This window comes from Photinus pyralis, unplaced genomic scaffold (genome assembly GCF_008802855.1).
Source record: "Photinus pyralis isolate 1611_PpyrPB1 unplaced genomic scaffold, Ppyr1.3 Ppyr1.4_LG2, whole genome shotgun sequence".
In the NCBI taxonomy this organism is placed as follows: Eukaryota; Metazoa; Arthropoda; class Insecta; order Coleoptera; family Lampyridae; genus Photinus; species Photinus pyralis.
The window spans coordinates 6,487,663-6,503,979 of NW_022170403.1; the positions used below are offsets into that span (position 1 = coordinate 6,487,663).

The window sequence follows — 16,317 nt, forward strand, 5'->3', positions numbered from 1 at the left end:
TCCGCAAAATCTGTCAGTCGGTACCTAGCAGTTATTTTCGAGTACTAATCTCACGTTATGGCGCTACGGCTGTAGTAGTTTTATGCAATAATGTGAAACAAAAGAAATGTTGGGTGAGAGGTTGGATCTCAAGAAGAGAAAAGTATGGGGCCTACCATAAATTAATTGATGAGCTGAGAATCGGAGAATCGATCCCAACAATTTAAAAATTTTATTCGTATGTCAGCGGTAGACCTTGAGGACGTATTGTAATAATTGTAATTGTAATAATTTACAAGGGGGTAGCAAAATTAAAAAGCAGGATACTCATTTACGTGCCACAATATAATAAAACTCGCACGTTTACTCGCCGAAATATCGAAATGAAATGAAAATTCTGCGAGAACTTGGTGAACTGGACATTTGCCCGTTTAGACTAGCAAGAAAAGTGTCGCAAGAATTCTTCCGCGAGCTCTGTCAAATGGACTCGCAATGCTATTTACATTTGTGACAGTAGTGTCTGACAACAAATCGCTAGTCTAAAGGCACCATTAAAAAAATCTTTTTCTACGTAAGCATGAATTGTTGCCCTCTAGCGGCAAACCCAGAAACTTGAAAATAATTTCCAGCGATTTTTCTTTTGTTAACAAAATCTTTTTTCCCCAAGCTGTACAATTAACGGATCTATAGATATGGCCCATGGTGTAAATGGCCTGTGGCCTTTATTAATAGGACACCCTGAACTGTATGGTGAGATTACGGACGTCAATTCAATTACAACAACTACAAAAATTGCAAGCAAGGAATTTCGAAAGTACGACCAAGAAAAAAGTTGCGTTTAAATGTGGCGGTATTCTTTGTGGAGGAGCTTAATTATTTCTATTCGGTAAACAGATAAATACTGATCAAATGAAATATACGTTTCTGATGTTGACAATAGTATATTGAAAGACAAGTGTTACAATGCGACCTATTGTAATACGACTATCTTGTGGTACGAGTGGCGACGCGAAGCGTAGCTACGAGTGTCCGCAAGATAGGAGTATTACAATAAAGCATTGTAACACGCGTTTTTCATACTATTTTTTCTATTTCGGTGCTTTAATTTAATTAAAAAAATCATTACTTATCAGAAACTATAGCGAACATTAGAACTAACATGTTTTTGTTGGGAACACTTTTTATGCCGTTAAGTTTTAGGTTGGCAGAGTAGTAAAACTGACATTTTGAAGTTCAAACATGGAAGTACCCTTAGATCCTAGACATAATAGTACATGGACTGCTAATTGTAATAAAATACGGTCAAGGACATCGCTGGGGCATGTAAGTTTTCAGGTAAAACGAGTTCTGTCCGAAGTTGGTCCGATGAGAATACCGATTTGTGAATGTCAAGTTTAAATTCACATAAGTAATTAATTAACTGGCCTAAATATGTCAATGAAGCCAAACCTTATGCCTTATTTGTGGACACATAAAAAGACAATGAAGGCTATCAAATATCCTATCACAGGTAGTTTTAACTAGTATCCCTTAAACCGTTAAATACAAACATAAGCATGTTGGCAGTAAATGGTACGGTTTTTTACAGTATAATTAATTTTTGAAACAGATTCCCTAAAAATAAGGAGGACCAGTGGTTTGAAAGTGCGTTTGACTTGACTTCTGAATCAATCTGCTGTAAACTGCAATACCTTAGGCTTTGTAATAGGCATTTTTGTGATGACGATTTTGCCTATATGGACATTGGTTCAAAACGTAAACGTTTTTTGAAAACTGATCGCATTCCTTCCATACGTTTTATTAATGAGCAAGTATTTCACCACGTATCTATACCTACCTATCCCAAAAGAAAATTACTTTGTAACTTTCCTAAAATTTAGACCTACTTCTTAGGGATCAACTGTTTCAAAGACAATTAAAGTTGTCCAAATCTGTTCAACTCCTTGGATATGGACAAATTAATAATTCATGGACAAATCCACAAGAAAATCCTATCCCAAACGAAAACATGAAAACACAAACAAAAAATGGACGCAATTCTTCAAAAACGTGTTTTCTTTGTAAGCGGCAAGCCGGTGTGAATTTGTCCTTCGTCTCGTACGTAGTTTAATAATATATTAAAATTGTAAACATAGTTTACATATTTACCTACTCGTACTTGGTAGATTTCCAAAGGGTGATAGAAAAGATTTATGGTTTAAGGCTTGCAGTATTCGTGGTCCGATTCCAACGGATATCAGGTTGTGTAGTCGTCATTTTAAAAAAGACGATTTTGTTAATCCTGACACAAACGCACGCCCGCTTCTTAAAAAAACAGCAATTCCTACTCTGTTTCTTAATAATACAAGGTACAAACATGTTTGTGATTCCATTGTCTTAATTGTACAATTAGGTACCTATAGGTATACCATTAACTATTAAGACAATGGTAATCTCATTACCTACATTTAACCCCATTACTGGAACTATTATTAAATTTCGCAGGGTTGTGGATAGCGGAAGGTTAACTATTGAAAAATCTGAGGGTGTTGGAATCAATTTAACAATTTCAAAGTGTAATTTGATAAGTAACGCTTCATATTCGTCAGTAGTTAACCAAATGGAGATAGATGATGACAGTTTCAATCAGAGAAAGATCAATACCTCGGGACCATTTGAGCCAGTTCCTTGCTGTTCGGCTCAGGGTGCAATTGAAATTGATCGTATAGATCACGAAGTTACTTCGAATCTATCAACATTTCTCACTAGTACCGATCAAATGAAGGATGAACCTTTTTATTATACCATGGATGAACCCGTTTATGTCACACAGGATGCGCAACTAGGTATACTTATATACGTTCCTACAAATAATGTGAAGGTTACTGTGCATCCGAGAAAAAGAATACCTATTGTAGACATTTTTTACCCGTTCAATCAAGCTTTTTTCGAGGATATGCTACGAAAGTACACAATTCTACCTCTTTCGTATTAAAATCATATTCAATCCTACCACGTATATATACCTAACAACTCCGAAATTTTCTACAGGGTTTCCTTTCACAAAGTCGGACGATAAACCAACGGGCAACCATTTTTAACAATATGTAAGATTCTTAATTCCTTTTCATTGCAGACTCAAAACCTAAATTATCACTGAAGCGCTTACATTACAAAACACCAAGTTTGCGAAAATTTCCTAGACATTCAGGAGATATTCAATCATCAGATATTAGTAGTCTAAGAACTGCGAAGATGGCCATTGATTATTTGAAAAATATTGTAATCCAACAACGCTGTACTATCCATAATTTAAAGCGTCGAATTAAAAGGAAGGAAAAGCGTATTACTAATTTGCTTGCAGCATTAAATGATTTAAAGGACCGAAAAATATTAAATGAAAACACTGCAAATGAAATCACGGTAAGCTTACATATTTTGAAAGAATTCACTGGGAATTAGTGATTAAACAAATGTACCTACTGTGTCTGCGTGTTGTAGATATTAGAAGTTGAACGTTATCATTGTGTAATATTCCTTCTTTAATTATTGTCTTTTAACTAGAACTCCCTACCGAATGCCCTCCAGTATTTCAACGAGAGGACTTCGAATCCAAAGCGTGACCAATACAGTTCGGAGCTACGCAGGTTCCCCATGACGCTTCAGTTTTATTCGAGTACGGCCTACAATTTCGTGCGTTCGCAATTTCATAACCTGTTGCCTGCGCCGTCCACAATAAGAAAGTGGCTTTGCACCATTAATGCTAATCCTGGTTTCAACAAAGACGTTCTTGAGGCAATAAAAAAAGCGTCAGAAAAGAATAACAAGCCGTTTGTTTGTAATTTGATAATCGATCAAATATCACTAAAATATGGAACCACGAGGAAACATGGCAGAAGATTTGGATACGTGGACGTTGGTGTAGATCCTTTCACGATGAAGCCCATATTTGAGGAATCCATAGTACAGGCAAATCATGCCCTCGTCTTTATGATTGTAGATTTACTTGGCACATTTAAAGCGACGCCTGGATACTTCCTCATTCATACGTTGACAGGAGTGGAACATGCAAACTTGGTAATGATAATGCTTCAACTTCTGCACGAATACGGAGTGAATGTTCACTCTATCACTTACGATGGTGATAAAGTTAATGAAGCAATGGTTGTAGCTTTGGGAGCTAATATTTCGATAAACTCTCCAAAAGAGAAATTGTATTTTTCTCACCCAATTACTAGTCATCCCGTGTGGTTGTTCCCGGATCCATGTCACATGCTAAAGAATGTGCGAAACTGTTTAGCTAAATTGGGACGTCTTCATGACCGTGAAGGTCGACTAATTGATTGGACGCACATCCTTATGCTTTGCAAAATTCAAGAAGATGAAGGTGTTTTCGCTGCCAATAAATTGACCGCAAGGCACATTCATATTGAAGAAAATAAAATGAATGTGCGACTTGCCGCGCAGGTGCTGAGTAATTCAGTGAAGGAAGCACTAATTTTTGTACAATCCCAAAATATTGTTGTTGGTGACAATCTCGAGGGAACGGCTAAATTTTGTGGTATATTTAATGACGCTTTTGATATACTGAACTGCAGGCAGCGATATAACAATAATGTTTATAAACAACCATATAAAGTTCCTTTGTGTGATGAATTTGAAACAAAAATTCGCGGAAGAGCTGCAGAAATTGAGCACTATATATTGGGATTAAGACATAATGGAAACCAACTTATATACGAAAGAAGAAAATGCGGTTTTGTTGGATTCATCATATGTTTAAAAAACATTTTTAATCTCTATAAGAATCTCCAGTCTTTGTATAAATGGGAATACCTACTGAGTTACAGGGTTCTACAAGATATGCTGGAATCGTTTTTCTCGGCCATTCGTATGAGAGGAGGATTCACAAATAATCCTACTTGCTATCAATTTCAATATGCAATGCGCCGCCTGATTAGTCGACAACAAATGGTTCTTGTGGAAAGTGGAAATTGTTCACCCGACGACATTCCACTTCTTACAGTTTCAAGTTCTGTAAAAAATAAACATTCTGAAACCGAAGTTCCATGTGAAGATGATTTCCAAGAAACTGGCCTATTTAATTTCGTCTTCGACGTACCTTTAAGCTTTGTTCAAGAGGTTGTAAGATATGTGTCGGGATTTATAGTTAAAAAGTTTAAAGAAAGCTGCTCCCTCAATACGTGTCAAGAATGCTTTTCGTGTATCGTTGGAGAACCTGGATCAGCGGCCTTAATCGATATTAAAAATCGAGGTTTCTTGTCATATCCATCTGAAGAAATGTTTCAATTGTGTCTTCGTATTGAACAAATTATTCGAGCTTCATCTGACTTCATGTACGCATCAACCTTTGAACGAGATGTTTTCCGCAATTTATTCGATAATAATATGTACTTTTTCCAATCCCCACATTTCACCGAATATTCGGAACATTACAGAGAATTAGTAACCTACGTTGGAAGAGTGTATTTAACTATTCGCATGCATCATGAAGAAAAAAAGCATTCTAAAATTGACAAATACGTCAGACATCTTCATACAAAAATTATTCTGTTTAAACATCAGTAAGCATGACGCTAGTGATCTATCAAAATGCTGGTGAAATTATTTCTGTATGAATATTTCCGAATATCCCGATAGCCATCGAGGCGCAATGAAAGATTAGTCATTGTGATAAAGAACAAAGGCGAATGGGACGTAATGTTTCTAGGAAATATGACATGTTTTGTTTGAGAACATTCTAGAATACTCGGGAGCGTTCGGAAGCGTTCAAGAGCTTCCGAGCAAGAGGGGCGTTTGCTACATAAGCAAATCGAACTGCTAAATAATATGCATATAGTTCGCACTGATATAAATTGTGCATATACAGGGTGATTCCTATAGTACCTGCCACCGTTTGGGAGCGTGTAGGTGGTGCGTAGGGGAGTATTTTGATATAGGACACTTGGGGTCGGAAATCTAAAATAAGGGTGCCAGAGCCAAATTTACCTTCTGGAATTTCGCGCCTGTAGGTAGGCAACCCAACCGGCCGGCGGTGCACCCGGAGCGATCTCAGGCGGCGATGTGTGGCTGACACTTGATCAGAATTTTGTTTAAACCCACGAAATCCCGTCTGCAACGACGCGTATCAAGTGAATAAACACTATGGCAATAGTATAATAATAGTTGGCTAGATGTAGGAAGTGCATTGAGAACAACGGTGGCCACGTTGAACACTTGTAAACGTTATTGCTTTTGACTGTCGTTTTCCCTCCTTCCCTCCCATGTCGCTTCCTCGCGCTACCTCGCTCTGCATCGCTCCGCGCGAAACGTCGGTCGGTTGGGTTGCCTACATACAGGCGTGAAATTCCAGAAGATAAATTTGGTTCTGGCGCCCTTATTTTAGATTTCCGCCCCCAAGTGTCCTATATCAAAATACTCCCCTAGGCACCCCCTATACGCTCCCAAACGGTGGCAGGTACTATAGGAATCACCCTGTATGTATATGAATTTATATGAAAGCGACGTTTATATTTAATTAATGAATTAAACTAACTAGATTAAATATATATAGATTAAATATAAATATATTAAATATGTGGTATTTAACGATATAAATTTAACATTTTTGTTAGAAGATACGGGCATTCACTTATCATTTCATTGAATATTTTTAGGTTGTTAATATTTTTGTGGATTTCTAAAAGTTCATGATTTACTAAATTGTGATAATTATTGTGTTTGTGTAAAAACTCTAAATGTTGAGGTAATTTAAATTCATGGCCAGTATTTAATATGTGTGAAGCAAAGTTGGATTTGGTATCACAAATTTGATTGTTTTTAATTTCTTTAAAATGTTCATTAGCTCTAATTTTTATATTTCTGTTGGTCATTCCTATATATAAACCCTTACAAGTATTGCATGTTAATTTGTATACACCGGAATTTTCAAAAGGGGGAATTTTGTCTTTATGGTTTCCGAGAGACATATTTAGGGTTTACAAGCTAGTTAGAAATTAGATTTTTTGAAAATGTTTATAATTGAATCTGAAATGTTATTTATATAAGGAATTGTACCGATATATTTGTAATTATTTTGTGTAATAGGAGTTAAAGTTGTTAAATTCATCCACTGTATCTTATTTTTCTTTTTGTTGATAATATCTTGTAAAGTAGTCAAAGGGAAACCATTAGCAATCGTAATTTGTTTAATTATCTTTAGTTCCTTATTATAATTGTCGTGATTTGTAGGAACGTTTAATAGTTTGTATACTAGTGAGTTAATTGCAGCTAGTTTATGGTTATAAGGACTACAACTGTATGCAGGGATGATATTATATGTGTGGGTAGCTTTTCTATAAATTTCAAATTCAAATTTATTGTTTTGTCTAAAATTGATTCACAAATCAATGATGCAGGGCCAAACGACTTCTGATTTGAAGTGTATACTGGTCGCAATAAATACATGAACACCTAGTGTACTTTGATCACTTTTGAGGAAAGTTTCGGGACAATATTGTCTTTATTTCGAAATAAGAAACTGTGACGAAGAAAATTTAGAAGGAAAGGGAAGAATCTAGCATTACGGCTCCAGCTGCTCTCGGTGGTATGGGGTGGTCCGACGAAACTGAAAAAAATGCTCGGAGAATGTAGGCGCCACTAATTTTCGTTAAATTGGCCGTACAGGAAAAACTAGAACCCTGCTCCTGGTGATCTGGAAATGCAAGACAAATAAGGAGGAGAAAATAGAGAAAAGTAGTGAAATAGGAATATTTTTATTGTAGGGCGAATGGTGGTGAATGAGAAATGGCAGTGGAACGATAACAGGGAATTAAAGCAAAAAAAATCACGGAACGAGATCTCGTCTCACAGTAAGACACAAAAGTGACTAAAATAATTAATTAAACGGATGGTAAGATGACTGAATTAATGAATTAATGGTTTTTTTTTAAAATAAACTTAACGGGCAATCATAAGTGAATAACGGTGAATTGGAAGGTGCTTAGCTGTTTTCCTGGCTCCTGAAGTTGTCCCGCAGTTGTTCGGCAGACTCGGCGAGTAGACCAGTGGCTAAGGGTGGGGAAAATAAGGATAGGGAAGAGGGTAGAAGGGATCAAATGGAAAGAAATTTGAAGGTATCGATAGAAGACTGAAGACGGACGACGAAGACTGAAGGCGGACGACTGAAGACTGAAGACGGGCGACGAACGACGGAAGACGAAGAGTTTGAAGCAGTACGGTACAGGTATAATAAATAAGAAGGGGAAAAATACAAGGCCGAGATGGTGTGGGTCTTAAAGGTAGAAACAATATAATATTTTGGGTGCTATAATATAGGTGGTAGTAAATTAATGCTCGGACCAAAAGGGGTTGAAATCCGGCGAGCAAGAGTTTGCCATATACATGGTGAATTTTAGCATCCCTAGCAAAATGAAATGATAACTAGATAAGGTAAACTTTTCTCAAATAAAGTTTTCATCGAATTCCAACCGTAAGAACGTTACAACGTAAAGGAAAAGACTATTTATCTGAAGTGGAATGGTGGCCACCTTGACCCATCTTCCGTTACGCGTCTGGTAAAAAAAGCCTGGAACCGACCGCGCTCGTTGCAGACCTCTTTTATTGCAGATATCTTGAGAACCGAAGGTGACATTAGGTTCAATGCATGCGGCCCACGCATCTTGGATAGCGTCGAGTTGTTAGCAGAGGTCCACACCCTAGCGGGACTTGTTCATGGATAGACATTATGCTAACACTAGAACATGCACGAGTTAAGCCTTGACGATATATAATCAAAAGTGTCAAAGCGGTGACATTACATTTGATAATATGGCACTGGCTATGCCCAGTTTCAATTTCATGCAATTCGGTTGATATTCAAGTGAACGCTAGCAAAACGGATTGAATGGTACTTTTTTGATAAAAACATCAAGCGTAACTGCGTCACAGTGGAGCAGAATCATCTAGAGAATCATAGTCGACATTCCAAGGCATTTCCAAGGGAGTTCCACAGGACAACACACTTTGACCGCTCCTTGTTTTAATGTTTATCCATGATCTCACCAACCACTTCCAAAATCAAGGTACCAAGGTGCATGTGGATGGTACCATGGATTGTGCATCACGATCATTCCATGCACACGATGAATCAATGTTGCCTCAATAATGGACCGTATTTACGGTCTAACGGTTACGGGATACAGTTTTATGGTTATGGATATAGGCTGTCAAGTCGGCATTTCGTGCAATTATTAATCAATTAAAAAAATAGAAACGTTTGGTGCACTGCAAAAATATGTCGCTTTACAATGAAATTTTACTTAAAAAAATATGTAGTTTGAAAACGGCGACGAAATGCATTTGTTATTCATGAATATAGGGCGGCAAGTCAAGCCTTTAGCATTCTCCTTATGTGAATACATTTACTTTTATGAACACTGTCAGATAGAGTTAACATTTTTTATTTGAAGGCATGTTGATGAATATCTCCGTTATTTTCATTTTTTATTGTACTCAGAATAAAAATAAAATCTATCAATTGAGTTGTCACAAGTAGCAATTTTTCGAAAAAAATTCCCCTCATGAGATGGTTTTGTCCTTCCGTTCCTCGAAAACGGAAAGAGACAGCGATGTCAAACCTTCTACAAGTCCAAGGATCAGTGCCATTGAAAAGCCGGGTTAAAAATGTGGTTTCCGAATGCAAAGTGGCAAAAAATTCCCCCTACTGAAAATCATGTTTAAGTGTATGGGGTAGAGGGTTCAATTGAAAACTATATAACCTAATGGAAATTTTGTTCAAGTAGAAAGTGTGTCTCATTAGCCTGTAAGGCGTTATTGCAATAATGTCCATCCAACTATCACCATCGATTAAATTTTTTGATCATGTTTCTACAAATTTTCTTTATTAACATAAATCTCTCGTTTTGTTAATTTAGATTCTTTTTTACATTGCATGTTCTTTATTTGGACATAAATAGTACTTGATTTGATTTTGAGACTGCTTGAGTAAACTTGGCAGATGTGAGACTCTAACTTTGATTAAGCAACAATGATAAAAAAATGTATTTTTGAAAATATGTCCATAGTAGGTATATGTCTCCGTTGCATTCCTTTTTTTCTCTGTCATCCGCGTATAAAGGATATGCACATGATGTGAAACATTACGTGTTAAACCATTTCATAAAAAGCGTTCGCCACTGCATGAAACATATGGACAAATCAGAATTCACATTTGATGGAAAACATTTCGGTATGAATAGAAAATAGGTTGAGAGAAAATTGCAACCAGACCGTAAAAATGAACAGCTTTTTCAGTCGCCAATTAGCCATTACTGCTGACACGTTTGTGCGTTTACCAATAATTAGCAACACCACACGACCAACATTCGCAGCTGCAGTACAGTGACCGAGGTGACGTTTGACTGTTTGAGTAATAGTTGATTTATTTATACTTCTTTTACACGATTTTCAAAGTTAGGTACGTGCAACTATGTTGTGTCCAGTCGCCACCTATAGCATGTCTGTGAATACTGAACTGTGAAATTTACTGCAATACAATATTGCAACGAAAAGTTCATCTACCTCTAGCCTCCAGCTCTATGTACAAGTATTATTTGAATCTGTCGACTAATAGTGGTTTGGTTTAGAGCTGAAAATTGAACTTGACCCAACCGCCAGAATAAATTTATTGATCTCCACCCAATTCGGAAACATAACAAACTTGAATAGTTCTTACCTGTATTGATATATTGAAGTTTCTAATTAAATCCAGATCAGAATAAATTCGGAACAAATTCAAGTACCCGATAGATGACGAAAAATACTTCAAATGACAAAACTCATAAACTATTTTGCTAATAATGAAGTTGGAGCGCATCTAACTTTGAACATCAAAAATGTTTTATTAGAACGTAGGTGTAGAAGGACACATAGTTTGGAATCTTACCAATTATCCACACCTATTTAAAAATGTTGACATTTCTCTGTTTTTTTAAGACTTTCCCTTTACTTCAGATTCAATATTATTAATTTAAATGCGACAGACATTCACGAGTACGCGTTAAATTTTAGCATAATACAAAGGTATATATGTATTGGATTAACAATGCTAATATTGAAATGTTTGTGTTATAGGATGAATGAGAAGAATTCCTCCATAGGGGCCCTTATATTGGCCATGGATCCGTATTCCCCAGTTCTTCTGACAAGACATCGACGATTTGATACCATCAGGTAAAGTAAATCTCTTTATCGCCGTTTAACTAACACTGAGTTGCGTGCAATTGTATAACTTGGCAAGACATATATTAATCGTTCTAATCAGTATATGGTACCTGTACCTAACTAAACTTCTTCCCCTTTCTTGACATTGTTGCGGGTCTCTTTTTTCTTCTTTTCAAGTATATTAATCGAATGCGATTTAGAAGCATCCATGAACTTGTCCATTGCAGTAATCCAGTCTCTGTATTTATGTGCACAAAACTAGGATTTGGATGTCATCTGTTAGTTAGATTAGCGGAACCGATTGACAGCAGCCCCGTTTCTACGTTCCTTCGAATTAGGTTTATTTTTACCCGTCACTCATATAAAATACAGAACGTTCCAAAATTTTATTTCCTTTTGCTTTTATTATTCTAGAAAATTACTAGTGACGAGTCTGTTAAAGTTGCCGTCTCTTACCTTACTATGCGTTATACGTGGTTGGAAAGTGGTTCTTCTTTAAGCTTGAGACTGTACGTTTATTGATTTGATCGTTTAGTTTCCAAGATATTCCATATTAACATATAAACTTTGCGTTTGCCTTTGTTTATACGAACGATGTTCGAGCAAATTCAAACGTAAGAATTTTTGAAAGAGACGATAAAAAAAGAGAAAGAGGTATAGCCTGCCTTAGTAGTTTAGGAATTAACATTGACGTGGACAACAATTTTCAGCACGTAGACGCTACACTATGAATATTATAGATAGTTTTTCTTGATTGTTTTGTTTTTAACTACAACACAGTTCCTGAAATTGCATTGTTAGAAATTTTAGGATTAACTCATTTTTTCGACTTCTTTTCAGATTCTGTGGTTATAAAACATTATCTTAAACCTACAGATGATTCAGATTCTTCCGATATTTCGAATCCTTCAAATTTTTTCTGATCCTTCGAATGCTCCAGAATCTTGACATACTTTAATTTCTTTAGATTTCTTGAACCCTTTTTGGAGCGCTTCGGATTTGTACTAGTTCTTCAGATACTTTCGTTTCTTTAGACTTTCCGTTTTCTTTCGATTCTTAGGATTCTTCAAAATCTTCCATATTTCTTGGGATTCTTTCCATTCTTAAGTTTCAGTTTCTTCTTTTGTTTTAATTTCTTTAGATTCCCCAGGTTTTCTCTATCTTTTCTTCTTAGGATTAATTTCACACTTTTCTGCCTTTTTTTCTCATTGATCAGTTTCTGCAGATTCTTATGATTAACCGAATTAGGAACTAATCACAATTGCATAAATATTGGAAACCGTATTAGACAACGGCCGACACCTTTAATCTTAGGGGATGAATGTTTTGGTACTGCAGGTGAAATGGATACTATGGGTGTATTATTACTATATTGCCTTGATTTCATAATAAAATGCCGCCTCCACTATTACTTGCTGTGCTAACTGCTTACATTGTAAGTTGAAAGTGAAGGAAATGAAAAGAACCGTTACGGTTTAGATGAAATAATTAGAAACGATTAAAAAATCTATATCTATAGTGTGATACGGCTTTAGAAGGTGCGATAATTACACTCATGCAAATTTAGATGCAGGAAACGGATAAATTTTTCCTATATATGATACCTACTATAAGTGTCGAAATTTATGTTCCTTGGGGGCAATTCCTACAAATTACGCTTATTAATGATCTATATAAAGTCATTAATTAAATTTGATAAAACTTTGTAATAATTAAAACAGGGAACATAGTTGAAATTAAATACCTCTGCAGGGTTACAATTTCTAATAAGATTATGTTAGTCAATCCTATTTAGCTAAGTCTGAGCAAGGACAACAGCTTAGAGCTTCAAAGCACAAATATAGTATTACTTTACTGATAAATACGCATCGTTAAACATCGGTGTTAAACAATTTGTGCAGTAAAATTTGTTATTTAACAAGTTCGCGAAAAATGGAGGATAGTGAAAATGCGCTCGATGATGCCGAGCCTACTACTAATCACGTAGACGAGTATGACAATGCTGAAGAGGAAGACGACATGGAGGAAGATAGTGAGGAAGAGGACGATGATGGGTGAGTGAAATAATATACTACAGTCTTTACATGTATTCAGTACAAGATATCAGTAATTTCCAATAAGAGAGCTTTTAAAATTCGGAAGTGTTTCTATTCTTAAGCCTACGTAATACGTCACTAGTAGAATCTGTGCACGAATCGGTGGAATTGATTTGATTCCTTCGCATCATTACCGAAGATGCGGAATCTTGCGTGACATCGTAATCCTTCGATTTGCGCCAACAACGTGTTATACTTATCCACAACGATTTAGTCTTTTCATTGAGTACTATGAAGAATAAAAATAATACAAAACCTTGAAGGGTCGCGGTCAAACAAAATAAATACGCGTACACTACACCTCCCCCAATCGTTGCGAAAAACCCGAACCACCAAGTGAGACCTAATAAGAAAAACAACATAAATGCTAATCTTAATTGAAGTAGGCAGGCTTGGGCTCTGTCTTGGTGAACTTTTATCCTACGTGAAGCAATAATACTGACCATAATTCTAAGAAATATAAGCAAATTTACAATGGTAATGATGACAATCGGCACAATTACGCCAAATATAAAATAGTTTCCTAAAGCGTAGCAAAGTCCAGAAGAATTTTTTCCATAATTTGCCGTAGATACTGAAATTATCGTTATTACTGGTATAAGAGGTACCCCCCAAGCGAATAAACACGATTTAGCAACTAAATGAGTGGGCGGACTCGAAAAAATTATAACATAACGTTGATATTGCAACAGCGCAATAGTTAACATCCAAAAAAACTGCGAAAGGACAGCGTAATGCAAAAGAGCGCCGAATATCGTGCACAACGTTAAATCGTGACCCGCACTTCCAGCAATGAACAGAAAAATAATTTGGGCCCCCATTGACATTGAGAAATTAATCACGACACCGTTTGTTGCCCGATAAGATTTAAACAGAACTGCCGTTAGCAAGATAACTAAGACTCCTAAGATAGATAAACCGCTTCCGATTGCAGTTATTACGTCTAGTGCCTTTGTATGTCCCTCACCGATTTGCGTATCCCCTAAAACTAGCAAAGCAAAATGCGTTGTATGCGAAAATTCGCAAAGTTTGTACGATGAGTTTCCCAAGTCCTTTGGGCTTCCCTCTATTGACCAATGACCGTGTATGCTCTGCATCATTTCATTTACACCGTAAGACCACGATACGCACTTTACTTCGCCGTTTGACGTCGAGTTTGCTCTGAAAATCACTTGCAGCGGAGCAGAAAACGTACAGTTAAAACCGGGCAATAGCACGCTAAGTATTTTCCCATCGCATTTACCAGTTGCATTGCCCTTCTCGTTAAACAATAAGTCATTGTGGAACATGGACGTAATAACGTTCGGCGATTCCTTAGACCCAGCGCATTCCATAATTTCAGTGCGAAGATCTTGAGGAATTATGAGCGCCAAGTCTACATTGTCCTCGATTTCATTGCCGCTGGGAGAATGACGCAAAGTTTCCAAGCTCGTTTTATTGAAGCCTTGCGAGTCAGATGATAGAAGTTTCAATCCTGTTATATCTGTCTTCTTTAGATTCGTGACTTGCATCAGTAACATGTCATCCCCTTCGCTCATGAAACCACTAGCGTCCGTTTTGGTAGCAACGTGAAGGAGAATTTCGTCTAAGCTCCATAGAATAATATCCGTGGAGTTCAAAAGCGATTGAGAGCTTCTTAAATTGCTCGGTGGAAATTTCATCATATTGCTGACAGTAGACATTGTATCTTTAATACTGACATTATTATTTGTGGCCATGTTTGATAGTATTTGAGAAATTAAATGAATTTGGAAGGCGTCGAGGTTCTCCTCATGATCTGTAAGAAGCGAAAGATCCCTACTTGCAGTTGCGGGAGGCGCGCGAAGAATTTCGTTTAATAATACCGTAACTGGTGGAATGGAAACTTCTGCACATGATCCAACCACAGGTAACCAATGGGCCGCAGCGATTCCGTTTCCGGAACATGTTCGGGTCACTGGAAGGCCATCACTTTGAAAACAAAGCTCTTGTGACACCACCGTACAACCAACATTCGCTTGTGGCCAATGTAACGTTTTGGATCCAGATGTGCTTTCGGTTGCGAAGCACATATTCACACTGCCTAGGTTTTCACAAACAAGACTCGAATTCTTCACCGCTTCTTTCAAAATCGCGTACTCGTCTAAAGTAGTGTAGCCGGTAGGAATTATATGCAAATGACACACTATCTCAGTCTTATTTAGTTCGTGAATTGTGAGCTGCGATACTAATTTTATATATTTTACGATGCCGCTTTTCACAGATGGACAAGAGATATTATCCGAATATGAAATGTTGGTAATGGGGGCGGTCCAAGTGACAGAAAATATGTTTCCTTCATGCGTGTTCTTTTTAATGTGATTGCTAAATACCACATCCATATGAGGTAGTTGTAAGGTTTTACACCAAGTATCTTCTTTAACTTGATTGTATGGCCAAAGATGCACTACGACATATTCAGCAGTAGACATAGTGAGATTAATAAAATTCCTCACGTTGCCCGTGAAGCATATGACACCTTGATATGCATCAATTGCGTTAAAAATTTCCAGTTGAATGTAGTTACTTGTAAGGTTGTGTTTGAGTTGCAGGCGTACGCGATTATTTTCATTGATAGTTCTTTCGCAGATAGCACAATCTAGCTCTCTTCCGTATTCAAATATTCTTCCATCGTTTCCTATTACGCTATAATTCCTGTTGCGATTTGTCCGGTTAGACCAATCAGGGTGCGTCGTTAAGCTCAAGTCTGATATAGAATTTCTACCTATCCAACAAAATTGATTGCGGTAGAGATTCTTTGCCACAATTCGCTTTTGGTATGGATCTTTCAATACGGCTAGTTTATCACAGGATTTATCGGTTTGGTTCCCACTCTGTACGCAAAAACATTTGTCGACGAAACCTATTGTACTGGCAAAACAGTTTTCGTCTAATTTTTGTCTACAATAAGTGTCCTCGATGGAGTAGTCGAAATTGTAAATACATACTCCCGAGAATTTTTCGTTACAATCCACCGCAATTAATTCTGTTCCGTTAATGACCATACAATTCTTTCTCCCAA

The 16,317-nt window shown here is 36.8% G+C and overlaps 2 protein-coding genes across 2 annotated transcripts in view; one reads left to right on the forward strand and one right to left on the reverse strand.

The window, feature by feature from the left end:
• The window catches only part of LOC116163161, a 15,135-nt gene extending 1,896 nt beyond the window's left edge, over positions 1-13,239 (forward strand). Inside the window, exons 2-4 of the mRNA XM_031477010.1 lie at positions 3,523-4,432; positions 4,985-5,315; positions 13,104-13,239. Coding sequence (XP_031332870.1) covers positions 3,523-4,432; positions 4,985-5,315; positions 13,104-13,239 — 1,377 coding nt within the window. The remainder of the gene's footprint in view (positions 1-3,522; positions 4,433-4,984; positions 5,316-13,103) is intronic.
• Positions 13,240-13,253: 14 nt separating this feature from the next.
• On the reverse strand, positions 13,254-16,308 carry LOC116164689 (adhesion G-protein coupled receptor G2-like). Its single transcript, XM_031478890.1, has one exon. The coding sequence runs from the start codon at positions 16,298-16,300 to the stop codon at positions 13,310-13,312; it is 2,991 nt and encodes a 996-aa protein (XP_031334750.1). The 5' UTR covers positions 16,301-16,308; the 3' UTR covers positions 13,254-13,309.
• Positions 16,309-16,317: the final 9 nt, after the last annotated feature.

Coding starts and splice junctions, on each gene's coding strand:
- LOC116164689 (XM_031478890.1), bottom strand. CDS start 16,300: ATGGTCATTAACGGAACAGAATTAATTGCGGTGGATTGTAACGAAAAA.